Genomic DNA, 27,384 nt, shown 5'->3' with positions numbered 1-27,384 from the left:
GGGTGACCCAGTGCAAAAATCCTGAGGATCCATGTGGATCTGTGCTTTGTAACCATGTTTTAAGTGGGAAGGGAAGGAAAAGCACTCAAGGGACAAGGAGCACGTGTGGGGTGGGTGGAGAAGGATGCTGCTAATAATGCTATTTAGCGAGCTGAGTGGGGAGGAAAGAGGGACAGAGAGCCTGCTTGCTTTAAAGGAGCCAACCGGACAGGAGCCGCTTATACTCGTGTAAGCGGCTCCTATCCTCTCCTGCTTTGCTCCTTTAAAGCAAGCAGGCTCTCTGTCCCTCTCTCCTCCCCACTCAGCGGCTCTTCTCCCACTTTGCTGTTTCAAAGCGAGCCACGGAGGAGGGAAGGAAGGGGATCCTTGCTCACAACTGCAGCAGATCCCCCCCGCCACCCGTTGGCATTCCCTCCATCAGACACACAGACATTTCCCCTTACTTTCTAGGAGGAAAAAAGTGAGTGTTGTGGTGCAAAAAATACGGTAATTTTGGTGTGCTGATTTCATATCTGAAGTTGGTTTTGTTCTGTAAGCTCTAGTTTTTTTGCAATTCATGTTTTTCACTTTTCACCATAATCTTTGTTTTTCACAATGCAAGAATTCAAAATTTAATTAAACACATAGCCAAAGTAGTACAATATGAGTATAAATGTACGTGACTTATAAAGCATTGAACATAACATGTATAGCATTGAAAATGACATGTATATCTATTACAGTTGGAGGTATGCAAAAAAATGTATATTCCCTTAGGATACACAGTATACCGGGGAACAATTTTTCCCCCATTTTCTTTTGCATGAGATTTTTCAACTGTTCTTATATGTTCTTTCAATGCTGATTTCAAATCTGAAATCGATTTTTGTGTACATGCTATAGTTATCTTTCAATTTTCGACTTTTGCCGATATGTCATATTTACACTGGGGATAAGTGGACACTGACACGTTGATCTACCATGGTAATTATTGTTTTGCAAACTTAATTTTTCTTTATTTTTACAGTTTTGTAACCTAAATATTTGTATTTTTCAGATCGGACCATGGCTTCTTCAAGTAGACAAAAATGTGTAAACAAGCCTGATTCCTTTTTTTATGTCTGTGGCTGCTACGAACTTCCTTGTCAAAGACACAATATGGGGGGAAAGAAGTGGGGGGGGGGGAAGCATGCCCATGGTTTGCTGGAGCAAGAGTGTGATGATGCCAGAATAAGCACAGCATGTCGACCTAAGCTGTGTGTGCTGAGTTTCAGTTTTCTGGGTCATATGGAAAGATCTGAACCACTTTGGAGGCCGACTTTGAGCATCCTGCTTTGAAGAAGAGGTACAACAATGTTTCATTCTCAGATTTATCCAGTAAGCAGGATGTCCTGAGCTACATGTAGCCACATGTCTTTGTTCTAGCTCATTAGGAAGTATCCTAACTGTTTCAATATCCCAGGCCAGCTGGCCTAAGTGTTTTGGAGTTTAGGATTAGTCCAGAGTCCTTCTATTCTAGGTCCGTAAGTGACTCATGAATGCATTTGTTCTGAACACGTACTTCACTTAATTTTACTGAAGGCTATAAGACTTATTCGGGATGCGGGTGGCGCTGTGGGTTAAACCACAGAGCCTAGGACTTCGGCAAGGTCGAAGGTTGGCGGTTTGAATCCCCGTGACAGGGTGAGCTCCCATTGCTTGGTCCCAGCTCCTGCCAGCTCCGGCCAATAAAGCGAGATGAGCGCCGCAACCCCAGAGTCGGCCACGACTGGACCTAATGGTCAGGGGTCCCTTTACCTTTTTATAAGACTTATTCATGGCAAAATTCCTCCATGTTTAAAGAGTAAAAAAATTAAGGAGATCTAACATAAGGGAACATGGCATAAAGCATATCAGTTGTTTGTTTTTAAACCCAAACAGCAGCTTGCTACTCATAATTTATGGTATAAGATATAAAGTTCCCTGTTCCCTAAAATGTTGTTAGGAGACTAGCTCTGCCCCAGCTCCTGCCAACCTAGCAGTTCGAAAGCACACCCGTGCAGTAGATAAATAGGTACCGCGGTGGTGGGAAGGTAAACAGCATTTCTGTGAACTCTGGTTACCGTCCTGTTGCGCTAGAAGTAGTTTAGTCATGCTGGCCACATGACCCGGAAAGCTGTCTGTGGACAAACGCTGGTTCCCTTGGACTGAAAGCAAGATGAGCACCACAACCCCATAGTCGCCTTTGACTGGACTTAACTGTCCAGGGGTCCTTTACCTTTACCTTTTTTATTACAACATTGGCTCCCTCATTATGGGCAGTGATGGTCTCTCAGGACATTATGGCGTCCTGAGAGAGGGCAAAATTTAATTACCACCCCCCATGGGCGTAGCCAGGATTTTTGTTAGGGGGGCAAAACCTCAGATGTGTATTGGTTATTATTAGGGGGGGCAGCTGGCCCCTGACCATGCCCCCCCCAAATATTGAGTAGGTACCCATATACCCACTGCCTTGAGGCACATCTCTGGGAGAAGAAAAGGCAAATGAGTAAACCCCAAGCAAATCTGGAGTGGAGTCCCTGAAGCAGTTGAGTGGTGCCTAGTACGCCTCCTTCTGGCAACGGCTGCAGCCAAGCTGGTGTCAAATGTATTGTTTTGCTTTCATTTTGACCATCAGTGCAGCCTAGAGAGGGGGGTGTCTTGTCATTTGAGCAGCCCAGGGCCTCCATACATGCTGTCCTGGCTTGTGCCTTAGAGAGGTCACAACACAGGAGGTATCGGTTATAAGTTACCCGTGTCTGCAGCCGCAGCAGGCGCTGTGATTCTCCAGTGGTTTGACTTCATATCCAGAAGCACACTCCATTGTCTCTCAAGACAGATGGATGCCAACAACAACCTGTTGTTTTTATTATTATTAATTATTTATTGTTGTTGTTGTTATTTTGCGCCCCTTGGTTTGGTGCCCTGTGCGGGGAAACTGCTCACACCACCCTAGATCTGGCACTACTTATGGGTATGATTTCCCCTTTACTTCAATGGTTGGCTTTAACCAGAGTTCAGCTTGATAGGTGTGCATTGACGCTAACCGCGTTATCCCAATATTGGTTCTTAGCCAGGCTTTGCAAAGCTGCTTCAGAAATTGCACTCACAAACTCTGGGGGGTTACAAGGACAATATTGGATAGCACCACTGCAAAGTTAACCATGTCTCTTCTCTAAAGCATGCACCCACACAGGGGTGGCCTGTCTCATTTCACCACCTGAGGCAAAATGGGAAGGTGCCACTTCTCCCTGCCCAAGCCTCACTTTCCAGGGTTATGCAGCAGGGTCTCCTGGGGAGATCTCGCGAGAGTTCAGTGAGATCTCACAAGATCTTGTGGAAGCAGCAGCCACAGCTGTGTGGCCCTGGCAGTGGCAGCAGTAGCAGGTAGGGTGCCCATGGAGGCACCACCCCATTGGATTCTGCCTCCCGATGTGGGAAGCTGGCCCTGAGCCCAGCAAATATTCTTCGTTTCCTACCTAACTTTAAGACACACTGGGAATATGTTTGCTTTAGATCCCTGAGCTACAGGATGTGCATAAACAGGAGGCCTGGGCAGAGAATTGTGCGGGATTTTATCTTTTTGCACCGGGATTTGAGAATACAGCATAACAAAAGAAATAGAAACCTGTCAGCTAAAATCTGTTTTGTAGGTCACAGACTTTTTCAGGCCCTTTATAAGCCTACGATGAACCTCATACACTGAAGATGCTTTCTCATATTTCAACTTGCTAGTATTATTCCCTTTGTCTCAAGCAATTAGCTGTGTCAGTGCAACTACTCCATGCTTTACACAACTTAATAAAGATAAAAGCAGTTTGTTTCTGGTGGCAAAGTCATGCCTCAGGATGACCACTAGATGGCAGAAGCACACAATTCTTTAAGCCACATAAAGATGGAAAGGAAAAAGCAAGTTTTGTGGCCACTTCTAACATCTGCAGCTATGGAATCAGCAGAACAGAATTAAGACGGATCCTCAAGCTAGTGAATACAACATTAATGTTATGAAGCTCATAATTGTTACTACTACAAAACTAGATGCTACCAAAAAAAAAAAGCTGCTAAAAATTCTGTGCTCAGTGAATAAAATTATCTCCCCCGCCCCTCAACATTGTTCTCTCTTTAACAGCAACCTAACAGAGAAATTTTCTGGGACGCGGATGGCACTGTGTTCTAAACCACAGAGCCTAGGGCTTGCCGATCAGAAGGTCAGCGGTTTGAATCCCTGTGACGGGGTGAGCTCCCGTTGCTCGGTCCCTGCTGCCAACCAAGCAGTTCAAAAGCACGTCAAAGTGCAAGTAGATAAATAGGTACCGCTCCGGCGGGAAGGTAAATGGCATTTCTGTGTGCTGCTCTGGTTCGCCAGAAGTGGCTTAGTCATGCTGGCCACATGACCCGGAAACTGTATGCTGGCTCCCTCAGCCAGTAAAGCAAGATGAGCGCTGCAACCCCAGAGTTGTCTGCGACTGAACCTAACGGTCAGGGGTCCCTTTACCTTTACTCACAGAGAAATTTAGAAGGTGAAACAGATATATAAAGTGATGGGGATTGGGGGGGGGGGAGAGAGAGATTCACCTACTAAAGTTCAAGATTCAGAGCCAGTTTAACCATAGGGGCACACTATGTGTCTGCCTAGGGAAGCTACGTTTTTAGTGCAGCCACATCTGAAGGGCAATAAAATTCAAAAGGCACCAAACAATGGTGCTGGTGATGCAAGGAGGAGTCAGCAACAGCCAGTTCCAGCAGTCTGCATTTTCCAGAATGCAGAGTCAATGACACCATTTTATCCCAATGGAACAAAACCTCCTAAATGGGTCTTTCTTAGAGACACAGTGGCGCCTGCTTCAGAGCTCTCCTGAGAGCCAAAGAGGCCTGCAGCAGTGGTAGTGATGAAGCTGGTGTGGAACCGGTTACCATTTTCCAACATGCTGCCATGCCAACATATTGTTGGGACACAGCAAGGAGGCAATGGTTTTGATGGAAGTTGTACTCTGAAATCACTTGAAAGTACCTGAGAAACTCCTCTGATAACAGCAACAAACCTCCAAGTGTCAACATGAAGAATCATAATGGGCAGCAAACTGATTTCCTAATCAGTTTTCCCCCCTCTCCTTTCTTGCAGAGGAAGCCTTTTCCAGATTAAAAAAAGGATGCTTAGGATTGCACCTCCTCACAGTGGAGAAGGTTTCAGCTGCCTGGGGCCTGATCCTGCCTTTTTCTTGCTTGTGTGAAGCATGGACAGCTCACTAGACTAGTTGTCTTGCAAAACCTCTGGAACTCAGCGAGACTTGCTTATATGTGCTTAGGCAGGTGCAGCCAGTGATCATGGTCTGGTCAGTCTAGCAGAACTTTTGAGGGGCAGGGGAGACAGCTGTGAGCCACCCCTGCAGGAGAGGAGGCCATCCCTCATACCGGCTCTCTTACACCAGGGCCAGCTACAGCTTCTCTCCCTTTGCTTCAGTGTGTTGGGGAAATTGTGCAACCCCCCCCCCCCTCAAGTTGCCACCAGTCTACCTCAGTTTGTGTTTCTTTCGGGGGGAGGGGGCAGACTCTGTACCTTTCTCTCGGTGCCAATTACAAGTCATCGAGAACGCAGTACCAGTAGCCAGCATCTTGCAAACCCACACACAATTAAGAAAAACGCTGTTTACTTACCCAGCCAACTTCTGTTTAAATACACTGAAACGAACACTGGAGGGACTGTGAAGAAATCTACCACCGAGTTTACTTCCAGCCAGAACCATAGCTTGTCGTTGGCTGCTATGAACTGGGGAGGGAAATGAAGAGGATAAGGATACTGGTTCTTGTAGGGGGGTGGGGTGGGGGGGTGGGGATTCCTTATGAAAGATACAACAGATTTTCTGTTTGTCCCTTGGAAATAATTAAGGCATTGTTTCGTGACCTCTAATTAAAATACACCTGCTTATTCATTTTAATTCATTAATTCATTGACTAATTCCTTTTTTAAAAAAAAATTGAACCTGTTTTTTAAGGGTGCACTCTTCCCACCCGAAGAACCCTTTGTAAAATACATTTTCATGTAAAATACATGAAGATACAATTGCAAACACGCACACAAAAACTCCCCAGCAGCGAAAGGTTACCCCCCCCCCATGCAACTGTATGATCTGTTGTCTGTGGCAAGGGGCTCACCCTCACCCTGACTATTGGGTGGACTGGCCCTGTCTGGTGCCTTTAGACCCCCACCCCTCTATCCTTGGGTTGAAAGTGAAAACTGGTTTGGATTTTTGGTCCAATGCAAACAAACAAAAAATCACCCTTTGGGGGTACTACTTAAATCGCCTTCTCACATTTTACTCCAGTTCAAATTCAGTGCTCAGTTGAACATGGAAGCCTTTACACTCCATTGGCTTGCAATTTTTAAATGTTTAAAATCTAACAAAATAAAATGGTTAAAATGGCATTCTTCACATGAAATAAGACTTGAGCTGAGCACCAACTCTTTACTGCTCAGGACCACAGAACCTCAAAGACCACCTTTCTTCATATGAGCCTACCCGGATCCTGTGATCGTCAGCTGAGGCCCTTCTTCGTGTGCCTCCTCCGTGAGAGGTCTGGAGAGTGGCAACACGAAAATGGGCCTTTTCTGCAATGGCTCTCCGTTTGTGGAATGTTCACTTCACACCTTCATTATACACCTTTAAGTCCCAGGGACCAGGCCTTTGGCTGACTAACATCCTATATCCTTTTAAATGTGTTTGTGGGAGTGGTAGGGGGTTATTGGTTTGCTTTGTTTTTGTTCTTATTATGTACTTGGTGTTTTTGTCTTGTTTTTGTGTGTGTGTGAATCGCCCTGAAATCTACAGATGCAGGGTGGTATAAATATTTTAATGACAATGATAATAATAATATGCTTTGACAAATATCTGTTACACCAAAAGGAAAGGGTGGAGCAGGGTGGGTGGGTGGGTGGGGAGAATGTATCAAGAAACCAGGCAGCTCCCTATCCAAACAATGGAATTAATTTGTCTACTCTGTAGCAGGTGCCACCAACCCATAAAGGCTTTCAATGGTTCCCCTGGGAAGGTGCCCTGGACTCTGAGCTTTCATGGGGGGGGGGGGAGTTTCCAGCCCACCTAGGAAGAAAGTTATGGGACAAAATGTGCAGGTACCTTCTAAATGTGAAGTGAGAGTAAGTGTGGTGTGTCCACCTGGTATATATTTTTTCCTAGTACTGAAGAATGCTCCCTGTTGCTATTAGCTGATGCTGGAAAGCACTGGCGGAGGAAGAAGAGTGCACTTTGTTGCAGGCTTAGGGCCTCCCAGGAAACCCAATGCGGGGGATAAGAGCTCTTGGGAATGTTAGTGCAGTGAGCCTCTCCATCCCATGCTCTGGTTGTAGATATGTGTAAACAAAACCATGCTGTATCACCATTGTATTCACAGACATTCATTCCAAGGAAGCAAACTCTGGAATCTCAGGAGTATCCTGCTGCTATGAGATTGTGGTGCGTGCAGCAAGCACCTTTGGGAAGTTTTTAATGTTCAATGTTTTATTTTGCTTTTATATGTGTTGCAAGCTGCCCAGAGTGGCTGGGGCAATGCAGCCAGATGGGCAGGGTATAAATTATCATTCTTATAAGCGACTGATGGTGGATGGAGTAAGATCTGCTACAAACACAGTGTGTGTGTGTGTGTGTGTGTGAGAGAGAGAGAGAGAGAGAGAGAGAGAGAGAGAGAGAGAGAGAGAGTGCACTGCTGTTGCACAATAAACCTCTTTATCATGGAGCAAAGGTTTATTGAAGCAATTCCTGTTCTCAACATGGCTAAAGAAAAGTCTTCCCATTCAAGGGCAATAGCCTATTTTATTTTATTTTATTTTTTAAAAACCTTTATGGATGTGGTACGGTGGTACCTTGGTTTTCGAACATAATGCATTTGGAAGACCGTTCAACTTCCGAAACGTTCGAAAACCGAAGCATTTACTTCTAGAAGCATTTACTTACGGAAAACTCAATATGGAAGCCATGTGGCACATTCAAACGAAAAGCTTTTGAAAACCGAAGCAGTTACTTATGGGTTTTCGCGTTTGGAAACCAAAATGTTCGACTTCCGAGACGTTCAAAAATCGAGGTACCACTGTATTTTAATTTGACAAACTTGGCTTCCCAAATATAAACAAAAAATAAAAAGCAAACCCACCTACCACACATGAAAACCAATTTACTCAAAAGGTACTGGCAACTATGATGGCCTTCGTACACTTTTGCGCATCCATAGCAGTACGTTGCTGCTTGACACTTTTAGGCCGCTGGCTCCCCCCCCCCCCGGTTATCCCCACAAGTGCCTCTGGGGGAAAAACACTGTGGCACCTCACCCTCCCCTCAAGCCAAGCAATATGGAGATTTGCACTTACCCGCAAGCCGAAGTAGAGCAGGAAGAACACGTTGAAAGCCATGTCTATCTGTAACGTGAAATCTTTGTAGAAATTCTGGCAAGATTCTATTGGGCTATTTGAGAAAAAGAAAAAAAGACCAGAGTAAACTAAAGGGAATGAAGTTTGCATATCAGAAGTATGGCAAAAGTAACATCAGCTGGCCACTGTTAGCATTTCGATTAGAGAATGGACAGGATTCAGTCATTATACGCTGCTTCTGGCTCTTCCATTATTTCTAAAGCACGCAGGCATTGAAAGAAATAATAATATTTGGAACATTGTTTTTGTATTGTCAGCCATTCTTACTGTTCACCTGTTAGTTGCAACAGGTGAGCAGAAACATGCAGGCACTTTTAAGGAATGACAAGCAGGAAAATCTCTTAGGATTCCCCAATCCCTCATTAACCCTTAAAGAACTGGCTTCTTTCTACTGGGTACATAAAGCTATAACAGTTCAATCATCAAATTTGGGTTGCCAGCTTTTTAGCAGGTCTTGTTCCTCTGCCTGTTACAGCAGGTGGCTCTGCAGGCAACAGTAGGTGCCTATGCATGCGAAAAGCTTCATCTGCTAATTCCTGCAGATTCAGCTGCTGCTAAAGGTACAAGAGCATGCCACCCCCTCCCCACCCCCATTAGCTGGCAACCCAAAATCTAGCAAACTTGATTTCATTATAAAAAGTTTTGTGTATTTTGGATGAAACATCATCTTGTAAATCAGTAACACCAACAATTTCAGAAAGTTTTCTAAAAAGAGCCCCACCAGATTAATGCCATCTTATATTACGCACTCCCCTTTCTGGTTAATGTAATATAAAAAGAGTTGCTTATGGATATTAGCAACTTGGGGGAGATACTCGTTTGCTTCTTTACAAATACAGTACCATGAATCTAGTAGAAAGAAGAGCATAGCCCTCTGTTAGAATTAATGCAGACCAACATAAATTAAAGGAGTAGAAGCAGGACTCTAAGGGTTAATTTTCACATGCAGATTTCAGATTCCCCTCTCTTTCTCAGGCAGCCTTGCAAAATCTAGTTTTGCTTTTTTTAAAAGGGGCACATCCAACTCTCTAGCATACTCTATACAAACTGGTACTGTGGCATGCTTCAATAAAACAGATTGCAGCAAATTGAAAAATATGCACGTGTGTGTGTGTGTGTGTGTGTGTGTGTGTGTGTGTTGGGATTTATTTGTGATGGTCCTATGAGATGGTTGGAAAGACTGCAGATCACAGTCCCCAGGTTAAGTAGCATGTCCCAAGATTTGTGACAAGTTACCATTCAGTCAGCATAACCATACAGAGGTCAGGAATGATGCTTAGAAGTTACTTAATTCTGGGAAGGAGATGTAAAAAATACACGCTTGAGGTAACGGGAAGGAAAATGACAATTACGGAGAAATTCCATGACTCTTCTTTTTACAAATAAATCACTACATATATCATACCAGTTAGTATAGCGCTACATCTGAAGGTGCAAGGCTAAATTGCTAAACAAGCAAGGTTCTGTGCATTCTGAATGTTGCTGACCTAACTGAAGGCAGGGAAGGAAATTAGCTGGATTTTGAGGGTATTACACATGCAGCCAGGTTCCCATTTACTTGCAAACATCGCAGCTCAAACAAGTCCGATAATAGCATGCCCCCGCTTTATCCTCAGGCATGTTTATAGTTGCCAACATTTCCCTGAAGGGCAGTGACGCACAGTTCTAAGAAGACTTGGTAGCAGCCAACGCCATATTCACAGTGTTTTGAAATACTACTTGCAAATGTTGCATCAAAATAATTAAACACGCAAGTCTTATAGAAAGAGTGTCAATTGCAATAAATAAAGGACAAAACGGTATATTTGTGGTATTGTTGTTAGTATCTCACATTGTCTTGGTAGCAAAGCAACCGAAAATAAATCTTGCTTTAATACATTAGAGAAAATTGAGGAAACCAGAACAGGGGAAAACTTCTGCTTTCAGTCCTGTCCCCCGCCCCCCTACTTTTCCCGGAGTATGCAGAATGAGAGTCAGGCATCTCACCCACTTCCAGATCCTCCAAGTATCTGAAAACCATGGACCTGGCAAGGGATGAAATGTGCAAGCTCCCACATTGTAATTGTAACAGAAACGGGAAAAGCAGAAGTGTGAGACATTAATGCATCTGCTTTGTAAGCTTCTTCTGAAGTCCACGAAGCAACCCTTCCAACAGAAGCTTCTCCAATGCAAAAACTAGTAAGGAGATGAGTTCTAGCTAGCCTCCTTTCAGATATGTGAGGGGAATTGTCAATGAATATGATTCAGACATGTTTTCCCCTCCCCTCCCCTGCAGTCTAAAGTGCCCCAGTATTGTAGTCCAATATTGTGCAGTCTAAAATGGTATACTACTAGTAGTCCAAGATTGTCAGAGACACTGGGTAGGGGCTTATTTTCACATACTGATTTCATTCCAGACAATCATCATCACAGAAATCTGCAGTCAACCGAAGGTAAACAGACAACACATGAAAAAGCACAGTTGTATGGAACCATTCTGCAAAGGACTAGTTGCAGTGGAAGTAACTATTGTCAAGTTCCCAGACTATGGGCTGAATCCAGACTGAGAGTTAGAGTCCACTGAATTCAATGGGGTTTAGGCATAACTACCAGTCTGGATCCAGCCCTGTGTTTACGAAGTGATAGTCGAAATTATCACATGGCAAGAGTGGATAGTGAAATGGCTGCCATGGGCCATCACTCTCTCTTTTCCCTTCAGGAAATTACTTGGCAATGAGGGTGGAGTAATGAGCCTTCCATACATTTCCTCTAAAAAAACCAAAACACTAATTGTACATATTTACCATGACAAGCGCAGAGTTACAGCAAACCCCTGACGTGGGATTGCTGTTACACAAAGCTAAGCTGTGACACCACAAATACAATCATCGCATACCGAACACCTCTTAAACACAAGCTTAGCCTTTAAGATCCTGACAGTAGGTTGCTTCACCTCAGTACAGATATTGTAGAGTTGGAAAAGGTCGAGGGGGTGTCGTGGCTCCCCCCACGAGAAAAGGTTACAGTACCTGTAACTTCTTAAGTTTAAAGAAAAGGCGGATATGGTGTGACATGCTAGAAGTTTATAAAACTATGCATCCCTCTTCCACAGCACTAGAACTTGTGCACATCCAATAAAGATGAATGCTGGGAGATTTAGGGCAGTTAAAAGAAAATACTTATTTACACAGTGCATAGTCGAGAACTATGGAGCTCGCTCGCCCAGGAGGCAGTGGAGGCAACCAACTTGGATGGCTTCAAAAGGAGATTGGGCAAATTGATGTTCTATCAATGGCTACTAGCCATAATGGCTACCTCTACAGTTGGGGGAAGGAATGCTTCTGAATAGCAGTTTCTGGAAACCACAGGAGGGTAGTGTGCTCTTGTGTTCTCGTTCTGCTCCCTGGTTTCTCACAAGCAGCTGAGGACAGAATGCTGAATAAATAGCAGAATTTAAAAAATATGTATTTTTGTTTCGTTTTGCTCCACTTTAGGCCAATTCAGCTACATCAATCGATCACTTTTCCTTCTATCCCACACTGCCCAACTCATAACATGAATAACACAGAATAAGTTGTTTATTTATGCATCAACAGGGCTATTAAATGAACCACAGTATCCCAGACAAGATGCACAAAACAGAAGGCCCTATACAGCGGTTTTCTGTAGTTTCTTCCTGCCGCCCTACAAACTTGCTGGGAATTAATCAGCAGTGCGCTGGGGAAGTCTTGAAAACCTCTACAGCATTCCAATTAACAATTAGAAAGAGTGCTGACTGGGCGGGTTGTCATTAAAACTTAAATGAAACATAAAAATTGGGGCGACTGCAGAAGGTGGCATTGATAAACAGCAAATGCGAAAGAAGGAGAAGCTTCTATCACTGATATATCACCAGCACATTAATATATAATCAAGAGAAAGATTAACTGCAAATGGAAGCCCAAATGGTTTTGTCCGCATAGATGCCTGAAATTCAAAGACATATACATGTATACCCAGTTAACACCGTGGTATGAGATGCCACACAGGCATAACCAGATCAAACCCAAGTCACTGGGTTGTAGACAACTTTTTTTTTAATACTTAGAGTAAACCCTTTGAAATGTATGAACACGACTAAATGTAGTCTACTAATTTCAATGCATCAACTCTGAGTAAAAGTTCCTCAAGGTCTATGTTCCACTAGGAAGCTTTGCTATGCAAGCACCATGGGAAATAATAATGTTGTTGCACAATTTCTGTTCATTTCGCTGCTGCATAGCGGGAGCTTGCCAGTGGATTGTTTCTGTCTGAACAGTCTTAACGCCAGTTGGCTCAGCAGTTAATGTTAATTGCTACAAACAGGCAAAGAACATACATGTTTTATCTATTTTACTTCTACATGGGCTTCAAAACCATATATTTTAACTGGAGGGCAGGTGTGGAGCAGGTGTTGGGAGAGCAGCTGTTCAAACCAGGTGGTTTTTTTAACTGATAAGAAATGCTTAGAAGACCATATGGACTGAATATGGATACTCTTAAGTTTTAACATGGTTACTACATAAGCACAAACCTGCAGTGCCTTAGATAAAGCATCCAGAACTCCTTTGCCATATTTCGTCCAGAAATCTATGCTGGGGCACAGCCTTAGACTACAGCCCTTTTTTGGTGGTGGTGGGGAATAGTGCTGTGAAATCATACAAGATCATGGTAATCAAAATGACTGCCTTTCTCTCCCTCTCTCTACCCCCTCCCCCAACTTTGGATGTCCCAGTTTTCCCAGGACACTTGTGGGGTATGTGCTTTGACCTTGAAGAACAGTTAGCTAAGGTATTAGCTCTTCTGAACAGAATCCTGAAGGGACCTGCAACTAATTAGAAACACCAAATTTCCCCCTTGGTAGCCACTCTTGAGAACAAAGCATAACAGAAGCAGTTTGGCTGCCTGCAGCTGCGCCCATGCCCTTTTAAGCAGCAATATCTGTGAAGAGCAACAAATCGAAGCACAGTAAAACAAGGTATGCCTGTATTATGGAGGTATGCTTTGTATTATTTTATTAATACTATCGCTTAACATATGTTTGTCATGGTCTTTGGCTACAATAAATTTATGAGTAGCAGCAGCAGCAGAAACAGCAGTAGCAGCAGTTTTACAAGCAGTATACAACAATAACGATAGCATGAATATATAATAAACCTCCAACATGTTTTTCCTTTTCATCACCATTATATTCATAAACACTTCCTCCGCTCGGCTCCACATTAAAGAATCCAAAATCCAGTGGTGTCCAAAATGTGCTACTTCTCCTTGCCTCACAACTGAACCACTTCTGGGTTCCAACAAGTCTTGGTCCCAAATTATCCTCAATTCCTTGCTTCTGTTCTAATTCTATCGTGCAAGAGAACTAGATTTGTTACTTTGCAAGTCAATGATGAATTTATGGATGTCTCCAAATCTGAGACACCCATCTAGCTGCCCAGTGAAAAGCGATGGCCAGTATAAACCTTGGCTATGGCTTGACCACAAACCTAGATTTAGACAACATGTTACGCCAAAGCATTTGTCAGTGTGGCTGTGGGAGTAACAAACAAAACCCATGGAAGAGCAAAGTGACTGACTGCAAGTTTATCTCCTGGAGCCCATTCATTTGCATGGTATGAGTAATGCACTGTTCTGCTATTACTATTACGGTTTCTGCTACTTGCTTACCCAAAGCCATGCACTTAAGCCAACTGGTGCTTTTTAGCTTTTACACTGTTTTAGTTGTATCCTGGTTTTAATGTACGTTTGTAAGTTGTTTTCAGGGTTTTTTGTTTAAAAATAGTTACAAAGAAGTTCAAATAACAGCAATAACACTAATAATAGTAGTAATAATAGCAGAACACAGATTGCGGCCAATTGCCCCAACCCAATATTTCAGGACACATGTCTGCAGTGTAGGGAGTGAGAAGTGATTGATATTTATTCCTTTTACCTCTATAAAGTACATGGGTGTATCTGTCTACAGAATTAAGAAGTATGTGTGTGTGTGTGTGTGTGTGTGTGTGTGTAAGAGAGAGAGAGAGAGAGAGAGAGAGAGAGAGAGAGAGAGAGAGAGAGAGAGGTGTAAGGCTGGGACTATTTTGAACAAATGTGGCTATAGCAGGATGAGTCCAGTAGTTGTCTCTTGATCTCAATGATCCTGCTTAATTCTAAATGCTGCCATTTTCCTTCCTCCTCCATCACTGAAGGGCCATGACAAAAATCACAATACTGTTTAGTTCAAAGAGGAAACAATCCATGAGCCCTACCCAACAGACACACCACAATGAAATGTCTGGCTTTGAGTAGCAACTACAGTGGTACCTTGGGTTAAGAACAGCCCTGTTTACGAACTATTCAGTTTACAAACTCCGCAAAACCAGAAGTAGTGTCCTGGTTTGTGAACTTTACCTTGGTCTAAGAATGGAATCTGAACGGTGGAAGGACACTGGCGGCGGGAGGCCTCATTAGGGAAAGCACACCTCAATTTAAGAATGGTTTCGGTTTAAGGACGGGCTTCCAGAACGGATTAAGTTCATAAACCGAGGTACCACTGTACGCTCCCTTTGCCATAGAAAGTCATTTCAGTTTCCATGTGGCAAGGGAAGCTCACTTGGGCACACAGAACTAGCTGCATGATCCTTTGGACCTCAGCCTGAATCAACAGTTGGCAGTACTGCAGGGTGTGCAACTTCTGACAAATCTCTAAAAATTGTAGAATGAACGGGTGCAATCCACTTGGTGCCCTTGCATGCCCAAAAGGGCTTTTGATCCACCAGTGTAGTGTAGTGGTTAAGAGCAGTGGACTCGTAATCTGGTGAACCAGGTTTGATTCCCCGCTCCTCCACATGCAACTGCTGGGTGTCGTTGGGTTAGTCACACTTCTCTCTGAGTCTCTCAGCCTCACTCACCTCACAGAGTGTTTGTTGTGGGGGAGGAAGTGAAAAGGAGATTGTTAGCAGCTTTGAGACTCCTTAGGGTAGTGATAAAGTGGGATATCAAATCCAAACTCTTCTTCTTCACAAATGGATGAGGACATTTATGCAGATTCCCTCCTTCCCACACCACCTTCCACTTTGTCCCCACCCCCCTCAGGAGCAGATTGACAAAAATATGTCTACTCTTTTCTTCCGATCTGCTTGATCAAAAGTCCTCCCATGAGTACAACACCATCAATTGAAATCTACCCAATGTCCCAGAAGCTAGGTGATTGATTAGATATATAGAACACAAAGAGAGAGTGATTCATGTAGGTTGCACATGATATATCTAATTCTGTAGAGAAGGTAAGTGACTAATGAGTCTGAACAATAAGGCTTGGTGACCTCTTATAGATTGAGTGCCAAAGGCTACGCCTGCCAAACTTGATTAATAATATTTTATATTTTCTTTTCATGGTAGTCAGTTTATTATCAATACCAGACTAAATTTGGGGCTGACATGAAAAACTCAGCTATAACAAAACAAATATTGATTATAGACTTCTGTCTCATCTGCTGATTCAGAACAGTATATTGTTCTTGGGAGCAGAACAGTGATTTACTGTTTTCACCATGCAAGTGTGTGACGATATATCAGCCTTCCATGGAAATGTAATTTTGTCATCTGCTTCTGCATTTTGCGCTGAGGTCTTCAGTGGCGCAACAGTAAGACCAAAAAGATGCACTTGTCAAATCTCTTACTCTTCAGGCTTGAATTTAGTGGAAATCCTGAACTTTAACACTATGAAGTCTAAATGTATGGTGCTGCGGACGCACTTGCTCAGGCTCAACTCTTGTAGCCCTCTACTCTCTTTCCGCTGTCAGACCACATAGGATGAGTTACTAGTCATTTAACCTGGAGCTCATCAGCAAGATCTGCCCATCCCCGTTGGCTGTTAAAATGCAAAAAGGGGTGCGAGGGAGCAGAACTTGTGGCAAATAGATCCTTCAAAGTGTGCCTCAGGCAAAGCTACCGTATTTTTCGCCCCATAGGACGCACTTTTTCCCCTCCAAAAATGAAGGGGAAATGTGTGTGCGTCCTATGGGGCGAATGCAGGCTTTCGTTGAAGCCTGGAGAGCGAGAGGCATCGGTGCGCACCGACCCCTCTCGCTCTCCAGGCTTCAGGAAGCTATTGGCAAGCCTTGCAAGCCCGGTGGGAGTACCCGCGGGCTCACAAGGCTTGCGGGCAGCAGCCTGCAGCCCCCGCGAGTGTCCACAAGCCTTGCGCGCCCGGCAGGAGGTCCCGCCGGGTGCGCGAGGCTTGGGGCGGCAGCCTGTCGCCCGAAGCACGGGGAGCAAGGAGGGGGCAAGGTTTCATCATTCCACACATTATCCAAAGGAAAGCTATGAGACTCAGGTGAAAACATTTCATAGGGCAGCCTTCCCCAACATGACACCCTTTAGCTGTTTTAGGCTGCAGCTCCCATCGAGACACCAAGGCTAATGGTTGGGGTGATGAGAGCTGGTCCAACAACATCTGTTGGGCCACAGGCTAGTCGGTCCTGTCCTAAATGAGGACTGAGAAAGCACCATCTCTCCTGCTGTCTAATAAAAGCAAGAGAAAACATTTTAAAGCAAAGAAATGGCCTTTATACTTTACTAACTCCATCCTGCATAAAACCACTTCCTTCCCATTCAGTGAAATGGGACTATACCCATTACCTGTGTAAGAACAGGACTATGCCTTTGCTATGTTGGCATCCATGCTCTGAAATGCACATTGATTCCATCATTGTTGTCCTTCAACCATAAGCTCAGAATCAGACTTTCAGCTGGCTAGCTATTAGATGATGCTGTTCTATTTATATTTTACTTGAATTTCTACAGACTGCATTTCTTGTTGTTTTTTTGTATTTGCTTTATTGTATTGTGTGTGTGTGTGTGTGTGTGAGAGAGAGAGAGAGAGAGAGAGAGAGAGAGAGAGATGGCTTTTAGATGGTTTTAGGGCAGATTATAGACTGCCTTTGTGACAGAGAATGAGGTGTATAAATGTTTAAATAAACAAACAAATATTTCCACTAACCTCTGTAAAAGACAAATGACTAAGATGTTTTTCTTTGCACCTTTGCAATCTTTTCCATCTACATAATTTTCATTTTCATGCTCAAGATAGCAATAAAATACTGGCATCATTCAAAGCTCTTTTCGCAAGTTTAAAACATGCACTTTTCTCCCTCCCATTTGTCATGGGCTTCTACAGAATAGCAATCAATCTTGAAATGAAAACAGGCAGATTATTACATTGCAAGAGAGAATGCAGACAAAAGCTGTGTGACCAATCTCTAGTACCAAATGGAGGCTTACAATGATCTGAAAGTAGCCAGTGACAGCAGTCAATCAAGAACCATTTTGCTAAAGTGCTGGTAAATTTTTCATTTCCTCCTGATTTTTAGAATGCATTTTCACTAAGGCTTTTCAAAAAGAAAATTAATGTAGTGCTCTTTAGGATGGTTGAGAGATGAAGGCTGCAGTCTTAAACATAGTGACTAGACAGTAAGCCTCATTGAACGCAATAGGACATACTTGTAAGTAAACACATACCAGATTGTGTGGTGAATTCTTCATTTCAAATCTCATACACTGTTTTGCTGATTGAGGATGCAGTCTTAAGTATACTTACCTGGAAACATTCCATTCAAAGGAGTAAGACACCCCCCTTTTATAGTAAGGACTGGACTGTTTTTGCTCAAGTACTTGTAACAAGCAAACTAAGACAACTTTTCAAGCATATTCAAACTCTCAGCAGCTATAGCTGGCAAGGTCAGTGGTCAGAGATGATTTAAGAACTGGGCCCAGTTGCTAATTCTTTTACAGGCTTTCCTCCAATGCCTTTAACAGCAGCCTGACAGGCAGAATTGTTGCAGGTGAAGCTTTCCTTGGCACTGAGATGTGAGTGATGGGGAATTCTTACTGCTGCATTCTGTACATCAGGCTTGTACAAGAGCAGGGCCAGTAAACCAATGGCAATGCCATCTTTTTCCAGGGACTCAACATGTTTCTGATGGAACCTGATCCTACATACTTCTCAGCTTCCACTCTCTTGCTTCAGGACCTATATTGCTTCTCATTCCAAAGACCACAATACTGTCTCTTTCCCTATTTTCTCCTTTTCGTATCATTGTACCTCCAAACAGCATACATTGCCTCCTCCCAGTTCCAGCAGCTGAATGCATGGTGCCTATAACAGGTCTGGCAACTGGCAAAAATATTTGACCTTTATCATGTTACATATGTTTACTTATTATAGTGCCAGCAATGAACACAGTGCTTTTTACAGAGGAACAAAAGAGAAAGACAGGACTCCATCCCAAAGATGTGTATTTATTCCCTTTAAGCCATCTCACTTTCAGTGCAACAGAGATGTTTAGGAAGGGGCTCTAACTAAGCAAATGAAATTTGGATTAATATAAAGACATGAAGTACAGAAGAGATAGGGCTAGTGTGAGTCAAGATTTCTATGCTTCCTCTTCCACCTGCTCCCCCTGCGAAATCTAAAATATTTGCTTATGTCATTCACTATCTAGCCAACAATAATAGGAAGTCATCAAGTGAGAGCGGGGCCAATGAGGGGTCTAACTTGAAAGACAGACTGCCTCATTAGTCCCATCAAAATATGAAACACCATAGCCATAATTTAAACTCAAGTTATCACAGATCCATGGTCTCAAATTGGGTTCATGCACTTAATGCTTAGATCGCATTCAGTGTACTGGCTGTTAGAATAAGCATGTTGGCATGCACCAAGCACTATGCGGACAAAGTTTACATTGGTCTTAGAAGACCCCCAACATATGAGGTTGCATCATGCAGTGAAACCAACAGCTTGGTTTTGGCTGCCATGCAGGGGGAGGGGGAACCTACATCAATGAGTCTGCAGAGCGGCTCCTAGGTAAGAGTTGATATGAAAGAGGTGGGTTATTTCAGCAATGAAGACATAGGCTGTAAAGTTTATACTAATGTAAAAATACACTGTACATAGCACAAAAGCAGACCTTGTTGTTGTTTTTTACGGCATTTTGAAAATCCAGGAAAAAACCACAAGGCATTGATTAGGTATCAGCACACACCCATTCTTAAAACGTCCACCTTACTAAGCAATTGAGGAACAGCTCCAATTGTTAAAACAAATAAATTTCAAGGTGGCTTCCCAGTACAGCGCCTGCCAAATCTGAAAGCATTTTACTTTCCACAGGTATCAATGTGCAATGTATTGAACCAACTGGAAGGTAAGTTAGAGGGTGCTCAAGCTTTCCTTGCTCCTTAACAGATGAATGACCTTTCTGCAGCTTGAAAAGAATCAGCACTAACTCCAACAAGCCACAGATAATGTTATTTGCTTGACCACCTCATCTGTACATCTCCAGAATCCCACAACTTAGTGCAGAAGCGCATTATCCAATATCATACACTGCAGCTTTTCACACTGATGGAGGAGTGGTTATTTCATGTTTGAATACCCAACCCTATTTTTAAAACTTTGAATCATGAGTGCTAAAACCTTTCCCTCCATCATATTAGTTTTGAATGAGTTTTATATGGGTGAAATATTCAAACATTCCCCCATCTGAAGTGGGATAGCCTAGCAGCAAAAATATTATGTGAGGCTATGTCAATGGAGTTGCACTCAATGACTGAAATACTGAATGGTATTTATGAGTAAATAGTACCAGTAATGTTGCGCTCTATGGCTGTACTCTATAAAAATGTTAGGACCATTCACAAGAGGCAAGTATTTCGGGAGCCCTTTCTCAGAAGAGCTTTAAACGTCAATTAAAATTGGGCACACTGGAAAAGGTAGTCACAAGTTATTTATTCCTGAATGAATAACAGCAGTGTAATCTCAGTACTTCCCAAGTTACTTCAAAGCACATTCCTTGCACAAAAACAGAATCTGTGGGCTCCCCTCCACACCAGCACACACACACACACACACACACACACACACAGTGGAGTTCTCCTGTGTAAGCTCCACTGAAATAGCATTAAATATAGTCAGAACTATCCCAGTGTGATCTCATCTAGAACCCAGTGCCCATACCAGAAACCACTTCACGTGGTGATCTGTTATGATACGAAAGCTCTCCTATGTGGAAAACATGGCACATAGAAAACATCACATGGGAAAGTTTGGAAGATCATTATGCCCCCAGCAAGACGTTCAAGGGAAGAAACATTTTGCTTATAAATCCTTGAAATGCATATAGCTTCTACAAGGAAATCTGTGCCTAATTTCACTTTCGCTTAGCAGGCTGATTGCTGGCTCTGGGTTGGTATAAATGCTAGCAAGTCTTCATTGGTTAACAAGGGCAACATCACTTGCTTGCCGCATTCCAGGCACTGGTTCTCCAACTGCAGGGAACCCGGTTGCTAAACATGCACTTCACACTTGGTTCCTGGTACAGCAAGTCATGGCCCTGGTGCCACCCAGGCTAGGCCATGAAAACAATCTCTTTAGTGGAAGGTTCCCAGTACTAAACAGGTTGCTGGAAGCCGCATGCCTAAACACGTGTCTTCAATATTTCACAGGCTTCATTTTCACAGTTGCACTTCTGAATTAGAATTTCCCTCTGCCCCACATAGACCTGAATTCTGAGCTTATTTTATTTAGCACTTGGTTTTTTCACAACTGCTTTGAAAATGCAGAAATCCCTTGAGCAGATTCTCTCTCTCTCTCTCTCTCTGGCAAGAGAACAACAGCAACCCATCCTTATAGGAATCCTTAAACTTATCTTGAGGCAGCGTGAACAGAATGTTTTTTTCTTAACTGAAAGAAGAAATCCCACATGAACATCTGTAAAATGCATGCCCTTCAGAAGGCACTGTGCATTTCTTTAAATCATGTGCCATTCCTGTGCTATCAGAGAGTCAGTCAACAGTGTACATTTCCAAGTATATTTGTGTGCATGTGCACACATACAAAAGACTGTCTCTGCATTTCCCCACTTTGACTTATTTAGTCTCACTTCCTAGCAGAAACTCACCTTTACTTCTTTGTTCATAACTGTCTGCCCATATTATATGATCCTTGACAGTGCAGGTCTTTGGACCTGAGCCAAATGCTGAGAAGTGCGCAAGACAGTGATACCATGTTCCGAGAGCAGGCTTGCACAACTGATGACCTACTAAATTGAAAGTAGTGAATTAACTATGTATCGAGGCTCACAAGGGGCACAATAAATCTCCTGTTTTAGTTGTCTGCCTAGGACTTTGTGGGGGGAAAACAACTGGTTGTGTACCTGACAAACCACAGCACATGGTGTTTGACCTGAGCATATGTGTATCTGTTACAAAGTGTGTAGACCTGGGCTAGAGTCCTAGGCTGTGATGCGGAAAACCAGGTTTTAATCTCTTCCTTGGACAAATCACTATCTCTCAACCTTATACCTCATGGGTTTGTTGTGAGAGTGAAAAATCCTTGGAGAAAGGCTATGATAGAATTTTAACAAATTAATTCTGAGGGCTGCAAACCAAGCATGCTGAATACAACACTACATACAGTTCAGTGGTTCCTAAACTCTATACTTCATACGAGATGTGGGGGATATTTGGCCCTCTCATCTTGACACTGGACTAAAACTCCCATCAGCCCTAGCAAGAATGGCCAATGGACAGGGACAGTGTGAGTTGTAGCATAGCAGCTTCTGGACAGCCAAATGTTTCCCAAACCTGCCCCATACAGTTCAGTGGTGTCTGTGGACAGCATTTGCCCAGCAGGAAAATGTTACAAAAACCTATTAAAATTTTAGACAGCCGGTTCAATGAAACCCTGCAGCTTGAAACTCTTTCCCTTGTAGCACAGTTAAATCACAGATGACCTTCAACAAGAACTAGGGTATCCATTCAGTTTTTAAAAGGATCTCCACTGTAACTAAGAAACAGCTTTTGAATTTGATCAAGTCCACACACACACATACAAGCACTTTCAAACATGAACAGGTATGTCTACAAGCCCTATGCATGCATACAGTTAGCTTAGTGCTCGCTAGTTGATTCAATAAAATTATAAGCTCTGCTGACAAAGCCAGCAGTTCTGGTTGAAGCTGTGCAAGGCAAGGAGCTATGGGGCAAAGTAACTTAGAAGTCATGCTTGTTAACTTCTAAGGTGCGCAAGCCAAATAGTTGAGTGCATTCAGTATACACATAATACGAGCTACACACATATAATATAAACTATTCATAGGCATTATATATGTAACTACACATTGCTTAGAATACTATTTCACACATCTGGGGTTGGGGGGGGGACAAAGAGTCCTACGATTATGTACTTTTCAATTCTGTAAACATGAATCCAGTGAAGAAAACATATGGGTTGTATCTGCCAATTTTCAGTTGCAGGGGGCAGAGGAGAAGGATAACGCCCATTAAAAAATAGTAACATTTCCTGATTCAGCTTGCTATTTAAACAGGGTTTTTTAAAATAATATATATGCAGGTTTAAGTACATATTCACTACACCCTGGAAACACATTCCAGAAACTGAAAATGCTTTCAGGAATGTATGTCCTAACCACTTCCATTATGCATCAAGCATTATTTCTCGCTTCTTCCTTATAATGCACCCTGTTGTCCAAAGCAGACTTCCCCCAACCCATTGCCCTCCAAATGTTTGGGACTACAGTTCCCATAATCCCAGACAATTGGCCAAACTGGCTCAGGCTGATAGCTGTTGTAGTCCAAAACATCTGGAGAGCAGCAGGTCGGGGAAGCCTGCTGTAAAGCCAAAGAATTCAGACACAAACATAAGTCACAGTCCAACTTCCTTATGCATTATAGTGTGAACTGTGTATGAGAGAGAACAAAGCAAGGTCCATTGTTTCTGAAAATTCTCAAAAAAGTCACCACACAAAACAGAGTTCTCACATATGTGCTTAAGCAAATGATTTGGGTGTTACAAACTCCATCATTAAGTCCATCTAAAGGAGGAGCCGGAACAGCAGTTAATGTGTGTTTATTGATAGTTTTTGGGTGACAAATATTCTCTGCTCTTGGAAAAATGTATACCATGCAGCTAATAATCATCTCTTTTATTAACAAAGTCATTAACAGAGATCCAAGTCTGATAAGCCATTAACAGAGATTTAAATGCATGGGGTAAGGAAAAATGGATTTCCTTTCCCTTGCATATTCTGATAAATGATACAAGCACAAACATCTAGCTTATTAATAACTTATTTCACTGGTTAAAATGCACAAGGCTGACAGCGAAAATGAAGCTTTGCCATGATGGTAAATGAGAAATCTCCACTCTAAAGTACAAAACATCCATTTGTCATAATAATTGTTGAATGCACATTGTATTTCTCTTATACTAATGGGAACCCACTGGGCACAATCCATCAAGCTGTATCATATCCAAGCCCCACGGATTGCACAGAAACACAGTCTGATAAAATGCATGGCCAGAATCTAGATTGCCAACTTTCAAACTGTTCCCTGTAGCTGTCCTTTTAACTGCAGCTTGATCCACAGCAATGAGCAGGTAATTATACTTACCTGCAGTCCATAAAAAGCTCCATCTGCTGATTTCTATCAAACCTCTAGCAAAGGTACAGGAGCAAGCCACCCCAGGTTTTGTTTCAAGGCCAGCTGAAATCCAGCTTTCATGTTCATTACTGTATACTAACTTTCTGCTAGAGTTACAGGTAGGTAGCCGTGTTGGTCTGCCATAGTCAAAATAAAAAAATTCCTTCCAGTAGCACCTTAAAGACCAACTAAGTTAGTTCTTGGTATGAGCTTTCGTGTGCATGCACACTTCTTCAGATATCTTCAGTACCAAAACAAAAACAAAAAAACGGTCAGACCTCCTGCAGTGGATTGTGGTCTATATTCTGGCCTTCCCTGTAATGCCAGTTTTCTAAAATTTATATTATTTTAAGTAGCAATCTTATTATTAAAAAGTTGTAAGTGAATTGCAAACAAACTTCGAGTGATTCTAAGTGCATTTCGGCTGATATTGGAAGGGCCACCTATGCAGTTATGTGAATGCTATATTAGATGATAAATATGATTTAAATATGCCAGGAAATACATGACCATCGGTCAAATTTACCTATTTCAGAAAATGTATATTCTGCCTTTCCACTGCGTCCAAAGTACTTAGAACATTTTAAAACCAGAGAGAGAGAGAGAGAGAGAGAGAGAGAGAGAGAGAGAGAGAGAGAGAGACAATACCAGAATAATAACAAAACAATAACAAAACAGTAAGCATAGACAGACACAGTGGATGATACCATCTAAAAACCAGCTTTAACTTAAAACATTCTTGCTTTGGTGTATTTGTTCCTTGCTATGTTCTCTGGACTTTACCAGGCAGTTCTGGCTGAGGCTGAACACTGACTGCATAACAACACACTGTTCTTATGCTAACAAGGGAAGCAGCATGCTAAATAAGCTCTGGAAAGAAAGAATGAAATGGAATGTTCATCTCTATCTGTGATGGGTCAAGTGTGTTATCTAGAGACTATCTAGAGAATGAGAACTGGGATAGCTATTCCCCAAGTTTTCGTTGTTGTTTATTTGTTTATCACTTGCCCATCACCCTAAGGTCCCAGAGCAGGTCACAAGAATTTAAAACAAAACTTTAGGCCAGGGTAAAGAGATGCATTTCCAGCATATGGTGAAAGCTGTACACCTCTTTGGCGAGGGAATTCCACAACTTACGGGCTGCCACAGAGAATGCCTTCTCCCAGGTCACCACAAACCAAAGCTTCTGAGAGCGGTGGAACTACCAAGAAGGTCTGCTCTAATGGTTATAACACCTAAAAGGTGGCCTTTTTCAGATATTTGGTGCCCACGTCATTTAGGGCTTTAAACACTAGTGAATTGGGCCCAGAAACATACAGGAAATGACCTGTTCTGATAGGACTGTACCTGGCAAATGGTGCTTTTTTCTGCTTTCACTGCTCTTGGGTGTGTTGTCCTTTGTTGCTAGGAAGAATTCTGGAACTGGTGTAACCAGGGGGCTTACAACAATTAGGGGTTACTGCTGTCAATGCAGAGAACAACTCCCAAAGAATTCCAAATGGCATAAAATCCACAAGAGCTTTGACCTGTGCTATATCGACAGCCAAATGTTTTAATTTGAAACAGACTTGGCACCTAACTTCTGCCTCCAACTGCGGTCAGCCAGATACCTCCAGGAAGCCCACAAGCAAGACATTGTTTGCCCCTGGCATTCAGAGGTATATTGCAGTCAAACTTAGCAGTTCAATCTGGCTCTTATGGCCAGTGTTGATAGATCAACCTTCCATGTCAAACTTCTTTTTAAAGCCATCTAAGCTAACAACGGGGACGCGGGTGGCACTGTGGGTTAAACCACAGAGCCTAGGACTTGCCGATCAGAAGGTCGGTGGTTCGAATCCCCACAACGGGGTGAGCTCCTGTTGCTCGATCCCTGCTCCTGCCAACCTAGCAGTTCAAAAGCACATCAAAGTGCAAGTAGATAAATAGGTACCACTCCAGTGGGAAGGCAAACGGTATTTCCATGCACTGCTCTGGTTCACCAGAAGTGGTTTAGTCATGCTGGCCACATGACCTGGAAGCTGTACGCCGGCTCCCTCGGCCAATAAAGTGAGATGAGTGCCGCAACCCCAGAGTTGGCCACGACTGGACCTAATGGTCAGGGGTCCCTTTACCTTTAAGCTAACAATCATCACCAAATCATATGTCAGGGATCCTATAAGTTGATTATGCATTGTGTGAAGACAAACTTCCTCCTGTCAGTGCTTCAACCTACTGCCAAATCAGTTTTATTTGATTAAGCTGAGTTGCTAATATTGTTGCATGTGTCTTCTTATGTCTCTAAACTCTAAACTAAACATCATATGAATGGTAACCCCACTTGACCCACTTTAGGTGTTCTTTTCTGTACCTTCTCCATTTTTAGGATGTAGAATCATAGATTTGTAGAGCTGGAAGGGACCCTGAGGATCATCTAGTAGTCCAACTTCCTGCAATTCAGGAATATACTTTTTGAGGTGGTGGGGAAACCAGATGGATTGAAAATTAGGCTTTAAAACATGAGACCAGTGTTTATTTCTCCTTTTTAAACATGTGTATAAAATGTAAAAAAGGCACTAGAATGAATGAGTTCAACTGTCAGTGGCTTACAAATCTGATATTTCTCCATTAGTCCGAATGACTTCAGAGGGGCCAGTCGAAAGGAATAAGTTTTGGGACAGCACCTTAACTACTTGTAAGAGTCTGCACTTACAGTCCAACTCACCATTCAATTAATCCAAGGCATGTGGGTTTAAATGAATTAACTCTTGCTTCTCAGGATATGGGAGCCCCAGGGGAGCTATTTAAACCACCCATGTCTAGCAGCTGCTTCGTTCAGTCAACTTGTGACCACCTTGTGGTTTGTAATCAAATGCTTCTGGTGGCAACTTGTAGCAGAACAAAGACAACCATGTCGAGGAGACCAACAAGCCAAGGCAATATGACCATCTCACCAAATGGAGGAACAACCATGAAAGTAGTTTCGATCAGCCTTCATGCAACGGCCATATTATGAAAAATGGCCATCAGCCACACAGAGAGGGATGGAGAAGGAAAATAAATATATTTCCATATTGCTTCTTGTTTAGATGAAATACATACACAATGGGCAATCTTCTGTTATTCATTCAGTGTCTTCTGGCAGACCTGCAGATTTCCCCGAGGCTTTAAGATTGGATGCATTTATCTCTCACAGCAGCAGTAACAAATTGAAGGCTATAAATTATTGCAGATTCACCCGCAGACATGGTTTTCCACCATACACACACACACACACACACACACACAGAGAGAGAGAGAGAGAGAGAGAGAGAGGGAGGGAGATTCTGATAGAAATTGATGCTCTCAAGAAACACAAGTAAATTAAGCGGTGCCCTCTTTGTTGATGACGACGTTAAATAATTTCTACTCATCCATTTAAAAATGGTGGGTGCTCTTTGTATGTTGTTAGCACATCAAGAGGTCTGCAGCAAGCTGCAATAAATCCA

General features: G+C 42.8%; 1 protein-coding gene across 15 annotated transcripts in view; it reads right to left on the bottom strand.

Moving 5' to 3' along the window:
• KCNMA1 (potassium calcium-activated channel subfamily M alpha 1) overlaps positions 1 to 27,384 on the bottom strand; it is a 566,228-nt gene that overhangs the window by 244,186 nt on the left and 294,658 nt on the right. For all 15 annotated transcript variants that reach the window (XM_081191549.1, XM_081191547.1, XM_081191548.1 and 12 more), the window contains exons 4-5: positions 8,375 to 8,468; positions 5,653 to 5,764 (exon numbers count right to left, since the gene is read on the bottom strand). In XM_081191549.1, the coding sequence (XP_081047675.1) occupies positions 5,653 to 5,764; positions 8,375 to 8,468 (206 nt within the window). The remainder of the gene's footprint in view (positions 1 to 5,652; positions 5,765 to 8,374; positions 8,469 to 27,384) is intronic.

The sequence above is a fragment of the Podarcis bocagei genome (genome assembly GCF_964188305.1).
Source record: "Podarcis bocagei genome assembly, chromosome: 4".
NCBI lineage: Eukaryota > Metazoa > Chordata > Lepidosauria > Squamata > Lacertidae > Podarcis > Podarcis bocagei.
This window is presented reverse-complemented; position numbering and strand designations above follow the sequence as displayed.